The sequence below is a fragment of the Podospora pseudocomata genome, chromosome 5, assembly GCF_035222375.1.
Source record: "Podospora pseudocomata strain CBS 415.72m chromosome 5, whole genome shotgun sequence".
NCBI classification, from domain to species: Eukaryota; Fungi; Ascomycota; class Sordariomycetes; order Sordariales; family Podosporaceae; genus Podospora; species Podospora pseudocomata.
Window position 1 is genome coordinate 2286609 of NC_085889.1, and position 21636 is coordinate 2308244.

General features: G+C 52.0%; 7 protein-coding genes across 7 annotated transcripts; 4 read left to right on the plus strand and 3 right to left on the minus strand.

Moving 5' to 3' along the window:
* The first annotated feature begins 1477 nt into the window (after nucleotides 1-1477).
* QC762_506050 (uncharacterized protein) lies at nucleotides 1478-4821 on the plus strand. The gene is made up of 4 exons (XM_062891027.1): nucleotides 1478-1525; nucleotides 1592-3220; nucleotides 3274-3387; nucleotides 3441-4821. Exons 2-4 carry the CDS (start codon nucleotides 2318-2320, stop codon nucleotides 4182-4184), a joined length of 1761 nt encoding a protein of 586 aa, XP_062742181.1. The 5' UTR covers nucleotides 1478-1525; nucleotides 1592-2317; the 3' UTR covers nucleotides 4185-4821.
* Nucleotides 4822-4882: 61 nt separating this feature from the next.
* QC762_506060 (uncharacterized protein) lies at nucleotides 4883-7625 on the minus strand. Its single transcript, XM_062891028.1, has 3 exons — nucleotides 6671-7625; nucleotides 5476-6620; nucleotides 4883-5407 (listed from the first exon to the last, which is right to left on the minus strand). The coding sequence occupies exons 1-3, from the start codon at nucleotides 7241-7243 to the stop codon at nucleotides 5236-5238; spliced, it is 1890 nt and encodes a 629-aa protein (XP_062742182.1). The 5' UTR covers nucleotides 7244-7625; the 3' UTR covers nucleotides 4883-5235.
* Nucleotides 7524-10391, plus strand: THS1 (threonyl-tRNA synthetase; the record flags this gene model as incomplete). Its single annotated transcript, XM_062883908.1, has 3 exons — nucleotides 7524-10005; nucleotides 10064-10123; nucleotides 10183-10391. The coding sequence occupies exons 1-3, from the start codon at nucleotides 7926-7928 to the stop codon at nucleotides 10389-10391; spliced, it is 2349 nt and encodes a 782-aa protein (XP_062742183.1). The 5' UTR covers nucleotides 7524-7925.
* Nucleotides 10392-10412: 21 nt separating this feature from the next.
* On the plus strand, nucleotides 10413-10821 carry QC762_0081230 (uncharacterized protein; the record flags this gene model as incomplete). The annotated part of the gene is given in 3 exon segments (XM_062883909.1): nucleotides 10413-10480; nucleotides 10492-10586; nucleotides 10673-10821. The coding sequence occupies 3 exon segments, from the start codon at nucleotides 10413-10415 to the stop codon at nucleotides 10714-10716; spliced, it is 207 nt and encodes a 68-aa protein (XP_062742184.1). The 3' UTR covers nucleotides 10717-10821.
* A 202-nt stretch (nucleotides 10822-11023) lies between these two features.
* On the minus strand, nucleotides 11024-12403 carry CHO1 (CDP-diacylglycerol-serine O-phosphatidyltransferase). The gene is made up of 3 exons (XM_062891029.1): nucleotides 11989-12403; nucleotides 11582-11898; nucleotides 11024-11513 (listed from the first exon to the last, which is right to left on the minus strand). The coding sequence occupies exons 1-3, from the start codon at nucleotides 12068-12070 to the stop codon at nucleotides 11145-11147; spliced, it is 768 nt and encodes a 255-aa protein (XP_062742185.1). The 5' UTR covers nucleotides 12071-12403; the 3' UTR covers nucleotides 11024-11144.
* Nucleotides 12404-12521: 118 nt separating this feature from the next.
* QC762_506090 (uncharacterized protein) lies at nucleotides 12522-14909 on the minus strand. Its single transcript, XM_062891030.1, has 2 exons — nucleotides 13840-14909; nucleotides 12522-13785 (listed from the first exon to the last, which is right to left on the minus strand). The coding sequence occupies exons 1-2, from the start codon at nucleotides 14328-14330 to the stop codon at nucleotides 13053-13055; spliced, it is 1224 nt and encodes a 407-aa protein (XP_062742186.1). The 5' UTR covers nucleotides 14331-14909; the 3' UTR covers nucleotides 12522-13052.
* Nucleotides 14910-15029: 120 nt separating this feature from the next.
* Nucleotides 15030-19452, plus strand: QC762_506100 (uncharacterized protein). Its single transcript, XM_062891031.1, has 3 exons — nucleotides 15030-15743; nucleotides 15802-18034; nucleotides 18089-19452. Exons 1-3 carry the CDS (start codon nucleotides 15279-15281, stop codon nucleotides 19204-19206), a joined length of 3816 nt encoding a protein of 1271 aa, XP_062742187.1. The 5' UTR covers nucleotides 15030-15278; the 3' UTR covers nucleotides 19207-19452.
* The last annotated feature ends 2184 nt before the right edge of the window (nucleotides 19453-21636 follow it).

Below are 21636 nucleotides of genomic sequence, written 5' to 3' on the forward strand. Positions count from 1 at the left end.
TGTTAGAGATTTGCTGAAGATCCAACGTCTCAACGACTATCAGATACTCTTAGGTAGCGCCTGGCGTTTTGCCTCGCTCGAATTCTCATGTTCTTCATGCACATCTTGATGGTATACCAAGACATCTATGTAGAGATGGTCAGCAGCAGAGGCTAGAATGATCACCCAGTACGAACATCTACATGGTACAAAAGAGTACCTCGCCAAGTTTGCTTGGGTTGTGTTTGTATAAATGCGATCTCGATTCGGCACTCGGGAAGTTCGGAGTCCGCGGTCTTCAGTGTTAGTATCAAGTCATCAGGAGGTCAAAATTTGCGAGTTTTTTGTCATTTTTTTGGGCCAGTTATCGCTCACATTTCTCCACAGTTGCCTGGTAGCCCAACATGTACGGTAGCTGGACAAGTGCTGACATGAGGACTACCAACAAACAGTGATGTTCGCATGTGGTTGCTTGACCCTGTTGGTTCTGCGATAGTCCGGCGTATTAAGAGCTGCACAAATCTTTCTGTCGGTATCTCTGGCTGCCGACGCCGGGAACGGTGTGAATGATTTTTTTGGTGGACGAATCGGAGTTTATAGCAGTCGAGGTCGACGATGACGGATAGCGCAAAAAGAAGTGAAAGACGCTGCCGGGATATTCCCCGTCGAGTCATCCGGAACCCTGCATTCTGCAAAAGATCGAGACAGCACCACCACAGAGTTTTGACGGATTTCCAATCATGTCGTTGGGTAGAAATGAGCTGAATTGATAGCTCGATATGATAGTTCTCTTTGCTGATCTGATCTTGCATTTCCCATCCCATGAAAAGGGGCAACTTTCTGGGGGATAGCCTCTGTTCTGTTTGCGTATCAAAAGGCCAGCCACCAGGGAGGGACAGTTGGTCGGGCTCTTGTCTCGAGTCCGAGCCCGCGAACTGATATCGTGGTCTCCTTGAGCAGATCGTCGATCTGGATGAGGCCGTCACGGCTTTTATGCGCCGAGACTCGGTAGAGCGGCCCCGAGGGTGGTATCGGGCGCAAAAAAAACGTGAGCGGGAGTTGGCGTTGTCAGTTTCTGTTTCTCATCATGTGGGGCAGATCCTGGATGGACAAATGTGGAGTAAAGCCGATGGCTGGCGATGGAGGGGTTCAAGGGCTTCATGGAGGGTGAAGAGCGTCCCGGTTTGTCCCTATATGGCCTTTGGTAATACCTGTGGCCTGTAAACTTTTCATTGAATACAGCCTCATATAACTTTCCGCTGGACGAAAAGAAGTTGCGCAACTTATATGATATCTGTCTGGTGAAAGAATTACACTGTGGTGTAAGCTGTGGGTTGGGTGAGGTGAACCGCCAAGTGCCAACGGTTAAGACCCCGCTTGAAAACTGATTCATCAGCCTTGTAAGCTGAGTATTAACTCCGGTCTCACGACCAACGAGCTAGGGAGATATCGGCAACATATTGTACCGTCATCAAACCCTGGACGAATGAAAAGAAATATTCGCGCTCTTTCGTATCTGTAGCCAAGTGAAAAGCCACCAAGTTAGGTATCAGAACCGACCACATGCCACAGCTGTGACACCCAAGACTAACACCATCTCCCTTCCCCCAAGGCTGACTCAAAGAATCGCACGAGGGCCTGCCACCTGATTGGATAGTGTTCATGATGCGGTGACATGGTCGGGGGCGTCTGATGAAGATGACTCCCCACACAGTGCAGCGTCACTGTGGACCCTTCATCGACAACCTTCCACGACGTCCAGCCCTAGAAAGGCACGAGAAGGCTCGGATGTACCGGAGTTGATGAGTACAAGCCGTGGAAGTGACATATGGAAGCCGCTTCGCTGCAAAGACCGAGCACGAGTAGAATCGAGGAGAACACTTGCCCATCTTGGCCCCAAGAAAGAGGTTGGAATTACAAATCACCATGTCCTTGTATACCGGATCAGGGAAAGAGTTATGATGGGTCCTTTCTACCTCTGTATGAAGCTTGCAATGTTTGGAGCTTCCTTTATAAGGTCTCTCAGGCCACAACCTGCCCACACCCTCTAGTTGCGGAACGGTCTGTTCCCCAGATCAAACCACACCAGTCTTTGTCCTTCATCTGATCCGATACCTTGGGTCTGGATTCATTGGGTCGAATTTGATTCCATTTTTATGACGATAACGGCACTTTTATCCCATCTTCAGCCCTTGAATCAGTATTCGCTATCACAACAACATCCGCCTACACGATATCATATTCAACGACCACACACCATTGACCAGCATCCATTAGCCAGCATAACCTCCTGGGGGCCTCGAAAACAGCGTGTTATGTATAAGCTAGGAGAGTCCAGATGATGGCACCTTTGAGATCACCTGATATCCTCATGCCAGCCCTTACGGGCTGGGTAATCCTCAGCCTCGCCCGAGGAGCCCTCGCACATGGGGGGCATGGCGGCATGGAGGTGACAGAAGCCGACAAGCCTCTCCCAGAGGATCAATACCCACCGACATATTTCGCCCATCCGGACCACAAAGCGGCTATCTACGGACATATTGTCTTGATGGTTCTGGGTTGGATGTTTGTACTGCCCGCAGCTGTTATGCTATCCCTTGCTCGCTCAAGATACACCGTCTATGCGCAGTTCAGCTTCCTCGCTTTAAACACGGGTGGCATGCTGTTGGGCATCGTCTACAACGCCAGCACGCCGGATCTCTACCCAAATAATGCCCACCACAAGATCGGATGGATCGTCACCATCGCTGCCGTATCCCAGGTGGCCATTGGACTTTTGGCACGCGTGGCCGGCATGATAAAGAGGGGAGAGTTGGGCAACGTGGGAGAACGCCAGGGTTTCATCCCCGTGTCGACTGAGGCCATTCAAGCCCACGAATCAGGATTTCCTGGTCCCTACCGTCGGTTTTCCCATGACAGCGGACAGAGCACAGAGCTCGGCTCGGAAACTCTCCGCAGTCACTCTATCTCGTCACCTCCAACCTCTCCCACTATCCCTTCACATCTCGCTCACAAAGAGTACCAACATGATGACGGTTTTGAGGACGAAGATCTCGAGCACAACGTGCCATCGTTGAAAAAGACTGGCAAGGCTCTCTCGATGGTGGCAAAGGTGGCTGGCAAGATCTCGGATCGCTTCTGGAAAATCCTCATGTTTGCCTATAACTTTGTTGATCGGACGATTCTTCTCCTTAGCTTCCTTGCACTCTGCACAGGGCTTATCACCTACGCCCGATTCTTTGTGAGTTTGAAAGTCTTCTGGTGATAGAGAATAGATGCTAACCATGATGATAGGAGGGCAACGGGATCTTTAGTGGTCTGGCACATTGGATCAAAGGGGGTGTTTTTGTCTGGTTGGGATGGTGGACGCTCGCTCGTTGGGCTGGCAGTTTTGGCGATCTTGGATGGGTAAGACCTCTTGCTTTTTTCAAGTCTGTTATCCCTATTCTAACCATGTTTAGGCTTGGAATGTCTGTCCGAAAAAGGCGGGCCAGAAATGGTGTCCTTCTGCCGAATTCGTCGAAAGTGCCCTCATCTTCTTTTATGGATCGACTAACGTCTTCCTCGAGCATCTCGGCAATTGGGGTGGTGAGTGGTCCTCTCAAGATTTGGAACACGTCTCTATTACGGTCTTGTTCATTGGCGGCGGCCTCTGCGGTATGCTCATCGAGTCGATACGCATTCGCAATCTCTTGAACTTTCATGTTGTCGAAACCGCCCAGGAGGATCACATAGACAGGGACCAACTCCGCGAGCCAGAGACATACGCCTTTTCTCTCAACCCCATACCGGCTCTTGTGATCATTCTCACGGGCCTGATGATGAGCTCACATACACAAGAGAACATGATCTCGACCATGGTCCACAAGCAATGGGGCGATCTCATCACTGCTGCGTCGCTTTCCCGCGGCTTAAGTTATGTTGTTATGTACCTCAAGCCGCCCAAGACGATTTACCCCTCAAGGCCACCAACGGAGTTGTTGACGGCTTTTGGTCTTACCGCTGGCGGTTTCATGTTCATGGCTAGTTCCAGTGACACGGTCGACGGCATGATCCACTATCAGCTCAACCCGATGTTCATGTACACGGTTACCATGGGCTTCGTTGCGTTGATGATGGCGTGGGTGATTTTGCTGGTGGCGTTGAAGGGTTGGGCGGAAAAACGGGAGGCGGCGGGTAGGTTAACTGGGAGGGCATTTGCGTGAAACGGTCTCTGCCTGCTGATCTTCTCATGGAGATAAAGGAGAAGGCTCAACCACGACGATGGAAAATGACGATGACCATGTGTGGAAGAAAAGAAAAGTTGGAGGAAGTTCGGTTTCGGAAATTCCTTTACGTCGCTTCCAGAGATACCCCGTTTTATACCACCTTTTTGGAGATTTTTATGTTGCATCACACACTCTCTTGATTTTTGTACACTTGTTCACAGTTGATACCCTTTACATACATATATACGACTGTTGGAATTCGTTTGGGGAATGGGGGGAATACATGGATACAGGAGTGCTGGATGGATGAAGAATATGGCTATGATACAGGCGTACATGATTTTGATTGGGGAAAGAAGGGGCAAGGGGAGGAAGTAATGACTATTGCTTAATGGAGTTGGGTTGTTTTAGGTATATATGGGGGTTTAACAAGGGGGTTGGTTCACCTCTGTCTATACTGAAATCAGATGACGAAGGGGTTTTGTGAGTGGTGGTGTTTGAATGTCTGATGTGCTCAAGGGTAAAGGGGTAACGTTGCGATATGGCTATGAGGGGTTTTACAATGAGTTGGACCAAAAGAAATAAACACACTTGAGGGAGGCAACCAAGCTACTACTCTCCAAAGTGTTGTACGTCACGACATTCACCTTGACATGCATCTTGACTTGCACCTCACTCGCACATCCAGTGTGGTTTCCCACCAAATTAAACTTTCTATCTCAAACGCTGATACCAGAAAAGGATATACAACTACCTGCCAATGCCCGATGCCACAGCAATCTCCGCGTAAAATAATACAGGATATCAAAAAGAATAAAACAGAACAAATGACGAAGCGGAGTGGCTTTTTCCCAATCCTATACCCTTCCTACCCCCCGTGTCCTTTCCTAACCAGGTCCCGTTTCCCTGGGTGTAATTGTTCTTATACACCACCCTTTTCCTTTTCCAACCCTTCCCCCCAAACAAAAAAACCATTCCTGCTCAGTCTACCGAGCCCTTCCCAACATATTAAAAAGAAAGAAAGCAAAAAACAAACACAAATCAGACCTCAATCATCAGGGTAGTACTCCTTAATGTTGGAAACAAACCGACAACTCTCCCGATCAAACCTTTTAAAGAACCTACCCGCCGCGATAAAAAGCTCCTCTGGAATTTCAGCCGGATCCATGATAATCTCCACATTCTCCTGCGCAATTCTGAGGCGACAATACGCCGGTCTCCTACAACAAATCAGTCACACACTCTCAAAAAAAATCGGGAGCATGGCGTTGCGCGGGGGGCAACTTACACGCAAGTATAAAAAATCTTGTCAGTCGGCCGCCGGCCATACCCCATCTCAGAATACATATCAAATCTTCCACCTTCCACCCTTGCATCCTCATGCGAGACCGTATGCGGATCCGGCAGCATCACATTCTTGCTTCTCCACCCGTTGATAACGCCCACATACCCGTACCTCTTGTGCCTAAAAACCTGTCCAATCTTGTAGTGCACCGACCGCTGAATGTCCTCTGTGTACCTTCTATGACACGCTGTTGACCCCCGGTTGTCGAGATTGTTCATCATTCGGATGATATCCGGAACGTGCTGCCACCCGACGCGGTCATCCATGGCCATAGGCTGGCGTTTGAGGAACGAGTCGTACGCTTCGTACACGGGCGAGAGATACTTCTCGAGAATCCATAAATCTTCTGACCAGTGTTGTGAACATTCTGCCAGGAGCCTGGACAGGGAGTCACTCCACCGAAAGGTGGCTGGATCCTTGGTCATGAGGTCAGCCCACATGGCGGCGTATTTGGCTGTATTGAGGTTGCGAAGAGGAACACCGGTACGGAGGCGGCCGGTAGAGATGATCTTGGGGTCGTTTTCGGGAAGCGTGTACACCTCAGCCCATGAGGCCTTGAGGTTTTTTGCCATTCGCTGGACGATGATGGGCACGGGCGACGGCTGGAAACTGGCAGAGTCGTCGTCGCTTTCCCAGCCATGTTCGACTAACTTGGCGCGAAGGTATTCGATGGGCACCTCGTGATCTGAGGTGAAGGGATCGATGTACATGCGGTGCAAAGCTGTCGGTCGCTTGTTGCTCCACACAAGCTCGCCGTCCAGGTCTTCGCCGGCGGGCGGCTCGACGCTGACATAGGCATGACCTGGGAAGTTGAGACAGGCGGCATTTATCCCCAACCGTTGGGCCACGCAAACGAAGATGGCAGCCGCAACCAGGGGGAGCGACGCGTGCTCCCTTTCGGATAGGACGTGTCCAATAAGGCAGTACTGCAGATTGCGATACTCGCTGATGGGGAACTCGGCGCCAATGTAATTCTTGAGTCGAAGCCAGCGCATCAGGTTAATGGCTTTGTCTCTCGTGTTGAACCTTTTGGAATGTGGATGCTCCGTGATGTATTGGATGGCGTACTGATCAAGCGTCCGGGCGATCTGTGGAAGCTATTAGCTATAAGCCTAGTAGAGCTATAGGAACAACTTACGTAGTTAAGATCATGATCCTGGTCGTGCAAGACAAACATGTCAAAAGCCCCCAGCGCAGCATCGAGATGTTCCCTGCTGTTGAGACGCCCTTGGTAACTGAACCATACCTCCACTGCTAGTCCCCTATGAAGACTGTCCAAGGTGGCTTGCGCCCAGTACTTCTTCGCCAACACATACTCGTCCGAGTCGTCAATGTAGCGCTGATCCAGCAAGTAGTCCTTGACATCTAGCCCAAGCTCACAGATGGCTGCTACCCTCCTGGCCTGACCTCTGGTGGTCCTCACGATACCATCCAGCCATCGTTCCACCCGAAAGTTTGTTCTCCGCCTCTCCAGCCACAAGTCCTTCCAGCCAACCGAAGAGGCTCTGGCTTTGAGCTTCTTCTCGAGGTTGTGTCTCGCATCCCAAAAGTGGAAACAACGCAGACAATAAGTTCGCCACAGCAGGGGCTCGTTCGCGATATTATGTAGGCGTCGTGATGCTAGCTGGAAGTTGCGGAGGTTGTCTTCAGCAGACACAAAGTGAAGGACGTGACGGATGATCTCATCCGGGAAGTCGGAGAGTTGAGCCATCGCAGTGTAGTTTCGAGGGCGATCTGGCGGAATTCTCTCATGTGGTTCGGATGGTTGGAGGGAGCTCGAGAGGGAGCAGCGGCGCGCGATGATTCAACCTGGGAGCGCTTTATACCAGTGGCGGCCGCTCATACACGGGAGTCTCAAAGACGGGGATGCTCTGGAAGAGTTTGAAGTCATTTGCCATTGGCAAACCTTACTTTGCTAGTTCTCGGGACTTGCGCAGGCGCAAAGCGCGTCATCGCCGGACCGGCCTCAGGTAGAAATGCTTATCAGTGGTAATTAATTTCTCGATAGCGCAGCGGTTGGGTGGCCCGAGCTCCTCATTCCTCAACGTTGTTGGGCCCCTCAGGTCTGTTGCGCAGCTGCAAGACAAGGAGCCGGCAATCCCTGGCCGGGATCCCCTATCGACCGCGGGGTAGCAGTCAAATTTACTGGAGCCCCTCCACCACCACCCACCACCACGCCGTTCTGCTTCCCCGTCCCTTGTTCTCGTCTGAAGTTGCTCCCGGACCGTGACTCACGGATTGGCTGACAGCTCCCTTATTTCGGTTTCAGGGGACGCAAAATATTCCCATTTAGGCCACTACCATCACCCTCGACCGAATCCCTTTCCAAAGCCACCTACAGGCCAACACCAAACACACCCCGTCCACATCGACAGTCTCGGAGAATCGTCACCATGGAGAAGGTCGAAAAGGTCACCGAAGCCCTCAAGAAGGCCACAATCGGCGGCGATGAGAAGAAGAAGGCCAAGAAGGAGAAGAAGGCCGCCCCTGCCGCCGATGCCAGCGCCGGCCCCCTCGAGGTGAATCCCCCTCCATCCTTCATCCAGGAGCGTATCGACCTGTTCGACCGCCTGTACAAGGAACAGCAGGAGGAAATCGCCAGTAGACCTCGCGAGGACATCACAATCACAATGCCAGATGGCACCATCAAGGTCGGCAAATCGTACGAGACCACCCCCGCCGGAATTGCCAAGGGCATCTCCAACAGCCTCTTCAAGCGCACTGTTGTTGCGAGAATCGATGGCGAGACATTGTGGGATCTCGAGCGTCCCCTCGAGAAGAGCTGCAAGCTTGAGCTTCTGGACTTCAACGATGACCAGGGCAAGTTTGTCTTCTGGCATTCCAGCGCACATATTCTTGGCGAGGCCTGCGAGCGGAGGTTCGGTTGCTCGCTGTGCATTGGTCCCCCAGTGGACAATGGTTTCTACTACGAAATGGCTCTGCCAGATGGTGCCGCTGTTCAGTCCACAGACTGGGCGCCACTTGAGAGTATTGTCAGCAAGGTGGTCAAGGAGAAGCAGCCTTTCCAGAGACTCGAGATGAGCAAGGAGGACCTGCTCAAGATGTTTGCCTACAACAAGTACAAGCAGCACATCATCAAGGACAAGATTGAGGATGGCACCAAGACCACAGTTTACAGGAACGGCCCCTTGATCGATTTGTGCAGAGGCCCCCACGTCCCCGACACTGGCAGAATCGAGGCTTTTGCCATCATGAAGAACTCGTCTTCTTACTTCCTCGGTGATGCGAACAACGACTCCCTTCAGAGAATCTACGGTGTATCTTTCCCCGACAAGAAGCAAATGGCTGCCCATAAGAAGTTTTTGGAGGAGGCCGCTAAGCGCGACCACCGCTTGATTGGCAAGCAGCAAGAGTTGTTCTATTTTGAGGAGTGCTCGCCCGGTTCGGCCATGTGGCTGCCCCACGGTATGCGCATCCACAATGCGATTATGGATTACATCAAGGAGGAGTACTGGGCCCGTGGCTACGACGAGGTCATGACTCCCAATATGTTTAACGTGTCTCTTTGGGAGCAATCTGGCCACTTGGCGCATTACAAGGAGGACATGTTCCTTCTTGACGTGGACAAGGAGCAGTTCGGTCTCAAGCCCATGAACTGCCCGGCCCACGCCATGATGTTCCGTCACAGAGAGCGCAGTCACAAGGAACTTCCCCTCCGCCTTGCCGATTTCGGTGTCCTCCACCGTAACGAAGCCAGCGGTGCGCTCAGCGGTCTCACCAGAGTGAGAAGATTCCAGCAGGATGATGCCCACATCTTCTGCCGCGAGGACCAGATCAAGGAGGAAGTTGCCGATCTCTTCGACTTCATGCGCAAGTTCTACGGTATCCTCGGCCTCACATTCAAGCTCAAGCTTTCTACTCGCCCAGAAAAGTTCCTTGGTGAGATCGAGACATGGGACCGCGCCGAGTCTCGTCTTAAGGAGGCTCTTGACGAGTTTGCTGCCTCTGACAAGGATGGTGGTGTCTCTTGGGAGCTCAACCCTGGTGATGGCGCCTTCTACGGCCCCAAGATTGATATCGCTGTGCTGGACTGCCTCAACAGACCGTGGCAGTGCGCCACCATCCAGCTTGACTTCCAGCAGCCCCAGAACTTCTCACTCGAGTATCAGACTGGCGAGGCTGTGCAAAAGGGTGAGACCAAGGCTGCTGTTGAGGAGCCTGCTCCTCCTGCTCCTGAGGCCGAGGCTGAGAAGGACAAGGACGGCAAGGAGAAGAAGAAGCCTCTTCTCATCAAGAAGGCTCTTTCTCCTGGCTGTGCCCGCCCTGTCATGATCCACCGTGCCATGGCTGGCAGTATCGAGCGCTTCACTGCCATTTTGGCTGAGCACTTTGCCGGCAAGTGGCCATTCTGGATGTCGCCTCGCCAGGTTATCGTTATCCCCGTTGGCATGGGCTTCTTGGATTACGCTAAGGAGGTCGCTGCCCTGCTGAAGAAGGAGAAGTTTTATGCCGGTATGTTGTTCCTTCACACCCCTATTTTCGACATCAATTCTAACTGTGTGATTCCAAGATGTCGACAGCTCCGGCAACACCCTCCAGAAGAAGATTCGCAACGGCCAGCTCGCCCAATGTAAGTTACAACAATCCAAGCGCATTTATTCTCGAAGAGAAACTAACATGGTCTTTTAGACAACTTCGTCTTCGTGGTCGGCGACGACGAGATGCGCAACCGCAAGGTCAACATCCGCTATCGCGACGACACCTCCACTCAGGCGAGAGATGTGCCTTTTGACTTGGACGAGGCCATCCAGAAGCTCAGGCAGCTCAAGTCTGACAGGGGCATGTACAACCCCTTCCCTCATGTGGCCGAGGCGAAGAAGGAGGAGGTCAACGCTTAGATGAATGAATGAATAGAAAAAATGAGGGTAGAAAAAGTAGAAGTCATTCCATCGAACCTGTTTCTTGCCTGCCGGTATACCATGAATCTGTAGCTTTTAGTGGTTTTTTGGTATTGCTTAAAGCAGGGGTTTGGGGGAGCACTGGTGTTGGTGGTGGTGGTGGTGGTGGTGTGGTGTTTGTAGCAGAAATACGAGGTAAAAAAACCCTTTCGACAAACAAACCAACTTGAGATATTGGTTGTCATGCAAGCCAAGCATGTTTACTAAGAATTCAGGGGTAGCTCGCAATACTGCCTGGAAGTTGGTCGGCTCGACAACGGACTAAAGAGAGCTGTCCAAAAAAGAAAAAAAAGGTATCATTCAAAAGCCAAAGCAAGGCACTCTACAAGATAACCCAACCAAACAACGCAAAAGCCGCAACAAAAAGCAAAAAGCCGCAACAAAAAGCAAAAAAACAAAAACTAATCGTACTACTTCATCATGTTGAATTGGCATCCCTTTTCCCCCTTCCCATTTTGTTCCCCAATCTCTCTCCCTCCATCATGAGAAAAAAAAAGAAAAAGAGGACTCAGAGGTTTGTTACATAAAAGTTGAGTGTGCAATCATGCATAGCCTCATGCGTCCCGTGTGTGTTGCGTGTGTCGTCAGGTATCTTTTAACAAAAACCACCCCCTTTTTTATCATTTTTCTTTCCCCAACTAATAATCCCAGTTCCTATTTTGTCCCCCAAAAAAACCCTTTTCCATACAAAACCTAAGGCTTAGGGATATGAATCGTCTTGCTGCACATCAAACACCCATGAATAGCAAACATGAGCGCCACCGGGTGAAACTCTAGGAGGGTGCCCGTGAACAAAGTGCCCAGAGGCAACGCCTCGTGAATCCAGCCCTTGGAGATCCAATACGCCATCACCGCGTCGGTAGCCAACGTTGTAGGGATGGGGGTTCCCTCAAAGTATTTTGCCTTTCCTGTGGCATCCTTGGGGATGGCGGCGGCAGTGACGTTGAACCGGGCCAGTCTCGTCAGGCCGCACAAGACAAAGAAGCCGAGGAGGAGGTGGTCGACTGGTGTGCGGAGGCCCATGGCGAAGGCGGCTGAGGCTGGGGCTACGCCGAACGAGATCTTGCAAGACACAAAGCTTGTCAGTAAAAGAGAAAGGTGGGCTGCTGGGAGATGGGGGGAAGACATACAAGATCGGCAAGCGAATCCAGCTCCTGCCCCATCATGCTGCTCTTTTTCCTCCACCGCGCAACTTTACCGTCGAAAAAGTCAAAGAACAACCCCAGAGGCAGGAACCCCAGCGCCCAGTAGAGCGTCGAGTGGGCTTCCGTGTTCAGCGCCGAGGCGAGGTGGCCCGTGGCGATGCAGTACCGCAGAGAGGAAAAGACGGAGAGGATGCCGCAGAGGCCGTTGAGCTCGGTGATGAGGTCGGCCAGGTGGAGGGCGCGAACGAGGGAGAAGTGGCCTACATCGGACGAGAGGAGGAGGTCTTGCTTGTTGTCTTTTACTGTTGGTGGGTGGGGCGTTAGTTTCACTGGGTGGTGGTTTGGGACAGAAAAGCTCAGAAAATAGCGGGGGAGGGGGAGAATGAACATACGCGCTGGCGACTTGGAGACGGTGGCATCGTTGCTGGAGGAGGCGGCAGAGCCGGAGGCCGCGACGCTTGTTCTCTTTGACATGATGGTGTTGGTTTGAATGTATGCGCTGCCGGCTTTGGTTCTGTGGGAGGAGAGCAGGGTAGGTATCGTAAAAAGAGAGAGGTTGGTATGTAGTATGTCTGTGATGAAGGTGTGCTGCTGCTCCAAACAAAAGCGCAATACAAACAAGGCCACGATGGATTGCGCAGCGCAGTGTATGTACTGGATCAAGGGAATTGCGTCAGGGTCGGCGTGTCGGAGGTAGGTTGTTTTGTTGGCTCTCTCTTACAAGCAACAAGCAGGAACGGCGCAGGCGGACGCTTGAGCGGGAGTTGGTTTTGACACAGACAGTGGGGACTTTCTGCCCGAATGGTCTGAACCGTGAACGGTGCGCTTGACCGCCTGCCACATACGGTCTAGCATCTGCCAGAAGGTCTGGATTTTATGCGCCCAGGACGGGATGCCGTCACTTTTCTGCTGGGCTAAGTGTGTTGCATAATACGTCATGGAAACTGTTCACATTCTGCTGGCACACACGTCGTGGACTTTTTTTTTTTCTTTTTTTTCATTTACATTATTATGTCTATATAAATTCTCGCTATCAAGACAGTTACTTTTTTTTCTTATTCTTTTTCTTGTTCTGCAAAATATCAAACCAATCAGTCACAGTCGGATTCTTGAGAAGGAAAGATGGAAGCTCAATCTCTCCCTGCGTCCCTGGCCTGAACTGATCTAGGGCAACGAACGTCGTATCCATATTCAGGTGTTGCCAAAGTTGATACAGAAGCGGCCTCAAGTCTCCGGTCAAGTCGGCCAACCATCTCCGCCTTTTCCGTCGTATTTCTTCGTCGTCAAGTCCTGGCGACCTGGCCCTCTTTTTGCTTGTATTGTTTTCTCCATTATCATCATCATCATCATCATCCCAACGATAACCGTCTTCGAATTCACAGCACTCGTCATCTTCATACTCACCATCCTCATACTCCACATTTTCCGGGTATCTCTCCGCTTCCTGCAAGATCAACTAATTCTCGACGAGCTCGTCAAGGGCACCAGACTCGCTCAACCTTTTTATCCATTCGTGAATGGCCAGTCCGAAATCGTTTTGGCGGCTGGCAGCCCTATTGTCGCTGTCGGTTTGGGTGTTCCCGCAGAGGGCCATGAGGTTGCACTCGGTTTCCCGCCCTCTCATGTACTCTTCCAGAGTCGACTGAATGTCTATTAACCAATTGTCGGGATTCTCAATGTCGCAGATGTATCCCGGTTCCGTGTCCAAGCCATCAAAAAGCCAGATGCCGTTACCGATGGGCACAAAAGCAACAAAATGATAGGCTGCACTAGAAGCACCACTACTGCGTCTTCTATTAGCAGATGCTGCCTTTCCCTTTGCCCTCTTGGCCGCCCGGGCCCGCTTGTTCCGCATGGCGTCTTGTTCAAGCTCCAGAACAGCATTTAGAAGGTCAAGGCGGCTGTTGTGCATATTGTGGGCAGCTCGTATAAAGGTGCTGGTGGCGACCTTGTTGCCTCGGAACGAGGGGCTCAAGTCCTTGGACTGCTCTTTGAACTCGCTCAGCTTTTCCCCGAGAGCAAGATCTTTGGCGTTCATGACAATGTTCAGGAGGGCAATGGTCCCGCACGCATTTGTAGCCGTCTGCCTGGAGAACCACAAATCTGATTTGTCGTCGGGCTGACGCGGGAGCCAAACCTGCCGCATACTTCTGTAACTTTGAAGGAATACCAACCCATGAACCGAAGACCTGTTGGAGGGGCTGTTAGCAAGGTGAACCATCCGCAGTAGTTGAGAATCATACTCAAAAGTGGCAGCGAGCGTCTCGAGGTCCAGCGGTTCTCTTATCTCTGCGTCCTCAACACCCAGCTTTCTTAAGATGTCGGTGAAGAGCTTGGGATCCGACACCACCTCTGCCCAACCATCCCACTCTTCCAATTCGTTTTCCTTCCATGGTTCGAGCGACGCCGCGATGATGTCTTTCGTCACGTGCTCGGGCAGTTCGGGCTCAGGTTCACTGTCAGGATCAGAGTCGGGCCCAGATTGCTGCCCCTCATCCTGCTCTGCCTCAGGCTCCGGCTCATCAAGTGCTGGGTTATTTGCCTTCCGCTTTCTAGTCTTCGCAGGCGCCTGCTCTTGTTCGGTATCACCAGGATGACTGGGCTTCTTAGTCGCGCGACCCGAACGACGAGGAGCGAAATCCTTAGTATCCTCTGCGTTGGTGACGTGTTTTAGAGAGGAAGAGTCCTCTGGTGCATAAAATGGATGCTTGTTCGGTGGTTTTCTCGGACCCATGCTGGATTGATATGCCGTGTTGCGTTTGGGAAAGAGAGAAAGAATACCGATCAACGCTGCTGGAACGAAGGAAGAGGTTGATGATAGTTGGCGCAAGCTGGCTGACTGACAGCAGTATGGGGTTGGTGCCTTGGCCTGCCTGGAATAGGAGGCACGAGTAGGTCAGTTTTCTGGGAAGTTACCAGAGCCATGAGATGCCGTGGCTGAACTTTGGATGTTTGGCAGGTGCTGGTGACGGCCCGTTGCGCTTTGCTACCCATCCAAGTTATCCATTACCTTGGACGCTTGGTCTTGACAATACACTCATCAAAAATAACAATCAAAATATGTCTTAATCCGGTGCATGAGGTGGGTGTCTTTGAGTATCTTGGATATTCAAACAGACGGTTGGTGGTAGGAGGTGGACGGATGGACTACCGTCCGTTTCATGAGAAGAAATATACCTTGAGCAGGCTGTGGAAGTTGCCGATGAGGATTAATTTCAGGCTCACAGTCATATTGGTCTGCAGAGCATCTTGTTGGGTTCCTAGATCAACCAGGGCAGGGTATGGAGTTGAGAAATATCAAGCTCTGGAAGTTGTGATGAGAGTCAAGAGTGGAGACCTTAGCTTGAGCTTAAACCAATCAACATCGGCTGTCGTTGGACCCTGCCAGCGCGGCCCAGATGGAAACTGGAGACCGCGTCTTGACGTGCCGCTAACAAAAGCAACAGGAATTTTTGGCAGCTTTCTATTCGCACTGCGCTGCCTGCATCACCTCCACGACGAACAGCCAGCCGAATCTTTCTCGAACGAGCGGCCGTCACAAAACACACGCCTGTCGCCAGATACTGTCGCCATTACAAAAGTACCATCGTGGTTGCGCTTCCACCCATCGTCCATCCCTCATCACCCAAGCACAACAAACCGAGCATCGAGTTATTAGCATCACCACCCAACTCGGCATGCCATGACCAGCGTCGGTGCCTTTCCTCAGACCCCCGTGGCACCCCGAGTAGGGCGTGCCCGGCCAACTCCCTTCAACGACAATCTTCCGCCAACCCTCCAACACCAGCCCCGACGACCACCGGCAAACCCCAATCCGCTGCCCGTGGCTCCCCAAGCAGGCGGCGCACCCCCCACTGCCAACCCTCCCGTCATTCCATTAAACATCCTCGATGCCCCGACACAGCGTCTGTACGCGGTTGCCGTCTATGCTGCGCTCTTGGCATGGAAGCTCTACGACTGGGCCGGCGTGGTGGAGGAGGACACCGAGTCCTTGTGGCTGTTTCTCAAATGGGTTGCCATAGATTGCGCCTTCTTGTTCGGCCTGCCAGAGCTTAGGATACCATGGCTGGAACTATCGCAGCCCTTCGTTATATCGGCCTTCTTTATTCACGCCTTCATTGACTGGTCCTTGATGTTCAACCTTGGGGTATGTTGTGTCCGTCCTCCAGGGAGGTGTTTTGGTACTGACTTTGGGTCTTGAACAGTTTGGTTGGCAGGGATGGATCATCGGAATTGTCAAGATGTTTTATGATCGCGAACTGGCTATTTCTGAGCACAACGTCAAGCTTTCCAGCATTATTCACAACCACTCGCTCATCATGGGCAAGCAAATCATCAACATTCTCCCCGAGGGCTCAGCGGTGCTCAACCCCGAACGACACCCGCTCTGCTTGAGCAGTGACCAGAAGACCGCGCTCATCCCCATGTTTTTCAACGCTACCATTCCAGTCGAAGTTGAGCTGCTTCGCACCGATCTCGAAACGGGTCATCAAGAGTCCATCAAGCTCGGCAGAGTGCATCTTAGGGATATCGAACGAAAGGCCAAGAAGAATAGCGACCTTGATGATATGCAGTCTGTGGTCCACTTTGAATATCCTGCCAAGAAGCCTGGCGCCTACCAACTCGGAAAAGTTCTGGACGAGTACAAGTTGGAGGTGCAGCGTCCTGGTTCCCCAACCTTTGTTGTGCCTTGCCCAAAGGCTTGGGTTGGGCCCACGACAACCCCCGGAAGGTGTCTTGCTGATCTCTCGGATCTGACTCTTCAGGTGGAAGGTACTCCGCCCCTCAAGATCACTTACAGCCGTGCCATCAATGGCAAGGATGTCAGCTTTCACTTTCAGAGCTTGCAGCCCGAGGGATTCACGAGTCCTCTCGGCGCCATACGGCCCACGAGTCTGGTGCAGGATGACGATGAAGACATCTCCTGGGCCAGGCCCCAGCGCGTTCCTGTCAGTGTCAACGAGTCCATGTACGCCAGCGGAAAGTGGCAGTACTCTGTTGACGAGGTCCAGGACGGATTTGGGAACGTTGTTAAGTACATTTCCCCTTCGGAAGATCCAGAGGGCAAAGCCAAGCCCAAGGAACTGGTCCAGGACTTCCTCGTCAAAGAACGCCCAATCCTTAAACTTGATGGGTGTGATCTGAGGAACCCGTTGAGGGCTGCCAGGGGTGACTCCAAGGAGCTGCCGGTCAAGTTTGGGATTGGCGGTACGCCTGATTCAACAGCGCACAGTCTGAGCTGGCTTTTCTCGCCCATAGACACCCTTACAGATACCGGAGATCATGGAGATGTGGTTTCGGTTGGCACCTTCAATGCTAAAAACGCCAGGGACAAACCAAGGATCTCTGCTCCCGGTCTTTACACTCTCAAGTCTGTATCTTCCGGTGGATGTGAGGGTGAAGTGCGGGAGCCATCCTCCTGCTTGCTTTTGAACCCTCTCGAACCAAAACTTTCACTGCGTTCAGAAGAAATTCCAGACACATGTGCTGGCAACTCGATCGGTCTCCAGGTGGACCTTCACTTGATTGGCACCCCACCGTTCATCCTTCGATACGATATCATTGAAAACGGAAAAACGAGACACGCGGACCCGGTTAAGATCCCTGGCCTGCGCCACCAGATGGAGTTGATTCCCAGCGTTTCCGGGCACCACAAGTACATCTTCACTCATATCAGTGACGATGTCTACAAGGGAGTCAAACTTTCGGGCCCAGAATTCACCCTGGAGCAGGATGTCAAGCCGCAGGCGAGCGCTATTCTCCAGCAGACCATCGGTAAAAAGGCTTGCTTGGGAGACCACGTGACGGCGGACGTCATGCTCCTGGGAGACGCACCCTTCACTTTGGAATGGGAAATCATCCACGATGGAAAGAGAAAGGCCCACAAGGCTACCAACATTGAAGGGAATGAGTACCAAATCTCGACGCCGCCTTTGACCCAGGGTGGCGAGTACACTCTGGCATTGAGCAGCGTGCAGGACAAGAGAGGCTGCCGCAACTTTTTGAAGCAAGAGCTGAAGATCTCGGTACGTCGCCAAAGCCCAAGGGCTGCTTTTGGCCAGATTGAGCACAAGCGCAAGATCACGGGCGTCGAGGGCTCGCCCCTTAGCCTGCCTTTGAGGCTCACTGGTGAGGGACCCTGGAAGGTCTCGTACATCAAGCTCAACGACGACGCGGCTACGCGCCAAGAGAGGACTGTCAGAAACGACAATGGTTTTCTTTCGGTCCGGGAACGTGGTACCTACCAGCTTGTGGATGTTTGGGACAACCAATGCCATGGTGTTATTGACCCCAAGACCTCCACATTTGAGGTCGACTGGTTCTCTCGCCCCGACATGTCTGTGCTGCTCTCTCACGGCGTTCAGCGAACGGAGACTGGATACCGCCTGGAAGATGTCTGCGAAGGTGATGTGTCTGGTTTCGAGGTGGGCATGAAGGGTAAGTCGATACTCCATCACTGTGGTAATTTGATCAACTGTTAACTTGTCATAGGAACTCCCCCATTCTCGATTGAGTACGAGATTCGCCACAAGCCCCCTCAAGGGTCAGCGTCTACTGCCAAGAAGAAGTTTGATGTCGCCTTGAGAAAGGAATCAATCCAAGCCGACACATCCAAGGCCGGCACATACACGTACAAGTTCACGGCGTTGGAAGACCACCTCTACAACAGCGATCGCAACTTCAAGCCCGTGCTCGTAGAGCAGAAGGTGAACAGCAAGCCCACGGCGGCATTTGCCAAACCTGGACAAAACTTCAAATATTGCAAGTCTGAGCAGGGTGCGGAAGAAGGAATCCCTGTCGTCCTCTCAGGTGTGCCTCCATTTTCTCTGGAGGTCGAGATCAAGCACCAAAGCGCCGCCCTCCCCGAGATTTACCGGACCCCCGTCATCAACTCGAACACGTACGAAATCCAGATCCCTCGGCATCAGCTTCGCCTTGGTACCCAGAACATCCGCATCCGCGATGTCAAGGATGGCAGCGGCTGCCACTCGGCCACAGCCAACATTGGCGGTCCTTCGATCCAGGTGCAGCTCTTTGAGGCGCCCACCATCTACCCGCTCGAGACACGCACCGACTACTGCGTGGGTGAGCGTATCTCGTACACCTTGTCAGGCAGCCCACCATTCGACGTCTGGTATACCTTTGACGGCGTCGAGCGCAAAGCCAAGTCAACCACGACTAACTTCCGTCGCGTGGCCGAGTCGCCTGGTGAGTTTGTCATCACGACCATTTCAGACAAGTCGTCCGAGTGCAAGGCGCCTGTCAATGTGGCCAAGACGATCCACCCCATGCCGGCCGTCAAGATCAGCAGGGGCAAGAACGCTCGCGTTGATATCCACGAAGGTGGAGAGGTGGAGATTCTGTTCGAGTTCTGGGGCACGCCTCCGTTTGAGTTTACGTATACTCGTAGCACGAACGCGAAGAAGGGACAGAAGAGTGTTGTGTTGGAGACGAGGCACGATATTAGCCACGAGCACAGCAAGGTCATCCGGGCGAGCCAGGAGGGCACGTACGAGGTTGTGGCCATCAAGGATAAGTTTTGCGCTTTTTCGACGATGGGGGGAGATGAGAAGGGTGATAGGAAGGGACAGAAGAAGCTGGGGTATTGATGGGAGGCGTGTAGGGGCGGGGGGGTGAATATGAATGGTGGGTGGACTGGTGGATGTAGGACTGGGTTTGGGAGGAAGCGCTTGACAAAAGAAATTGGTATTTTATCTTGGGGGTTTTTGTCACATTTTTTTTATTTTCTGGGATTGTAACTAAATGAGGTAAACCATAGCACGGCGTTTTTGTGGGAAATTGAAATGGGTGATGTTGGTATTTATGGGGGTTGGGGGAGAATAGAACTTGGTGACTGGTGTTTGTTCAGATGAATCCGATGCTTGTTGTCTGTCAGTGGTTTGGGACACCTAGGCGGAAGTACCTACTAGCATGACGATGATAGCAGATGAAGATCGGGGCTCAGCAATCTGGAATAAGGTCTGAAGCCTTGATTTTGTTCCCCCACAGGATTTATGGGCCAGTTGTAGGATGAACTTTTATGACCGACTTTGAGCACTCGACCAACTCCTCGGTTACAAAAACCTGACAAAAACAATGAGCCGCATCGACCCAAACAGAGACCATCTCGATGGTCAAACCGCACCTGGAAATGTGAATTCCCAGCCCGACTCAGTGTTGTCATATGTGTCCGCACCATCAACACCATCGACACCACCTACTCCCTTTGACACCCCCTGGCCCATCTGCCTCCCATCTTCACTCCCGTCTTCTGGTTTTTTTCTTGTGGGCTGCTTTTCTCTGGGTGGGTTGTTGTTTACCTATCTTTGTGAGATCCGGGATTTGCTGCTGCCGGTCATTTTGAGGGGAGGGAGGTTGTCACTGTTTCTGGAAAGGGAGTTTGAGGATATGGGATAATGGTGGGAGAAGGGGGTGTATGTGTGGTTGTCTGGTGTACGGTGGTTGTTTTTTTTTGGGGGGGGGTCGGTGTATGATGTTTGGGGGGGTCGGTGTATGATGTTTGGGGGGGTCGGTGTATGATGTTGGGGGGAGTTGGGGTTTGGTTTTTGAGTGGGTGGTAGCTTTGGGGCTTGAGGGGGATTAGGTGGGTTGTTCAAGGGGGAAGGGGGAGGTAGTTGAAGAGGGGGAAGGGGAGGATGGGTATGTTCCTTTGGGGTTGGTGGTTTATTTGAGGTTGGAAGGGGTGAGGGTGTTGTGGTTTTGGGTAAGTGAACCAGGACCTTGTAAGAGATCGCAGAGCACAGACGAGGAAACAGTTTGTTCATCGTGATTTATTGTGTGTACTCTTCGTTCATGCCGCTGTCAACATGCTCAATTGTTCACTTCGCCCCCACCTATCAACCTTCAAAACACAATCTCATCTCTTGTTTCCCATCGACATCAGACACCCTATATTCGCCAGAGTAACCCACCGAAAAGCCATATGACAACTCAACCGGTAGACAGCCTCAGCGCAACCACCCATCAGATACTCCTTTATCTCAGGCCTGTTCATCAATTTGCCATCCATTGAACAGTCCCCCATCAGCCATCATCACAACCCCTTCATCAGAACACTTCCCATAAGAATAGACTCCACCAGAACACCCTTCATCAAAAACACCCTCCATCAAAACACCCTTCATCAAAAACACCCTTCATCAAAACACCCTCCATCAAACAGCCGTTTTTCCAGAACCTCATCACAGACAACTGGCCCCATCGAAAATCCACCACCAAATACCCGTCATAAACTCGCTCCCATCTGGGGAATGTCTGCTTGTGGGAATCGCCGTGTCGTCTCACTATTCATACCAGAGTCGTTAATAAAGACACATCGAGATGATTCTGGCTGTCAGACATACCTGTAGTAAGCCCCAACGGCTCCACTCGAGAGAACTATCCTGTAATCGAAGACCTTGTGATGTTAGCCAGCAAGGGACAAATGCACGTACCTTGTAGCTGATGATTCGACAACGATTTGATACAAAAAAAAGCTGTTCGCCCACCCACCCTGTCTAGCCGACCAACCACCCACCCCAATCCAGCGAGCCGAGTCCAGGTAAGTGTCCCGAGCCCGCAACTAGTGGTGGGCAGCCACCTCGTTTAGGAGTCGTAGAAGGTTCCACTTAAGGAAAGCTCTGCAACATCCGTGACGGTGAGGCCAGGATGGAGTTTGCTGCAGCCGTGTAATGCTTCAGACACCATCCTTCCGCGAAAGTACCAGGCGACATCGAAGTCTGGATATGTGGGTCATGAGGCATCAGTTTCACCAATTCCAAAGCCACACCAAGGGAGGGGAGGACCAAGGTGGCCGCACCCCACACGATGAGCCAGTGGGCTGGGTCCTCCGCCGAGCCAGACGTTCATAGAGCCACACAACGATAGACCCCCGTAAAGGGCAAGGCAATGATACTGCTGGAAAGGAGGAACACAAGAAGGGCATAGCAAACACGCTGCCCACGCGTTCCAGAAGAAGGGGAAGAGAAGGATGGCATTCTTGCTTTCGGTAGTTGGCAAAGAGAGAAAAGAGAAGAGAA

Coding starts and splice junctions, on each gene's coding strand:
- QC762_506050 (XM_062891027.1), top strand. CDS start 2,318: ATGATGGCACCTTTGAGATCACCTGATATCCTCATGCCAGCCCTTACG. Junction 3,221..3,273: donor TCACCTACGCCCGATTCTTT/GTGAGTTTGAAA, acceptor CCATGATGATAG/GAGGGCAACGGGATCTTTAG. Junction 3,388..3,440: donor GTTTTGGCGATCTTGGATGG/GTAAGACCTCTT, acceptor AACCATGTTTAG/GCTTGGAATGTCTGTCCGAA.
- QC762_506060 (XM_062891028.1), bottom strand. CDS start 7,243: ATGGCTCAACTCTCCGACTTCCCGGATGAGATCATCCGTCACGTCCTT. Junction 6,621..6,670: donor AGGATCATGATCTTAACTAC/GTAAGTTGTTCC, acceptor TAGCTTCCACAG/ATCGCCCGGACGCTTGATCA. Junction 5,408..5,475: donor AAGATTTTTTATACTTGCGT/GTAAGTTGCCCC, acceptor GATTTGTTGTAG/GAGACCGGCGTATTGTCGCC.
- CHO1 (XM_062891029.1), bottom strand. CDS start 12,070: ATGTCAAAGAGAACAAGCGTCGCGGCCTCCGGCTCTGCCGCCTCCTCC. Junction 11,899..11,988: donor CGTCTCCAAGTCGCCAGCGC/GTATGTTCATTC, acceptor ACCCACCAACAG/TAAAAGACAACAAGCAAGAC. Junction 11,514..11,581: donor TGGATTCGCTTGCCGATCTT/GTATGTCTTCCC, acceptor GTGTCTTGCAAG/ATCTCGTTCGGCGTAGCCCC.
- QC762_506090 (XM_062891030.1), bottom strand. CDS start 14,330: ATGGGTCCGAGAAAACCACCGAACAAGCATCCATTTTATGCACCAGAG. Junction 13,786..13,839: donor ACGCTCGCTGCCACTTTTGA/GTATGATTCTCA, acceptor CCCCTCCAACAG/GTCTTCGGTTCATGGGTTGG.
- QC762_506100 (XM_062891031.1), top strand. CDS start 15,279: ATGACCAGCGTCGGTGCCTTTCCTCAGACCCCCGTGGCACCCCGAGTA. Junction 15,744..15,801: donor CCTTGATGTTCAACCTTGGG/GTATGTTGTGTC, acceptor GGTCTTGAACAG/TTTGGTTGGCAGGGATGGAT. Junction 18,035..18,088: donor TTTCGAGGTGGGCATGAAGG/GTAAGTCGATAC, acceptor AACTTGTCATAG/GAACTCCCCCATTCTCGATT.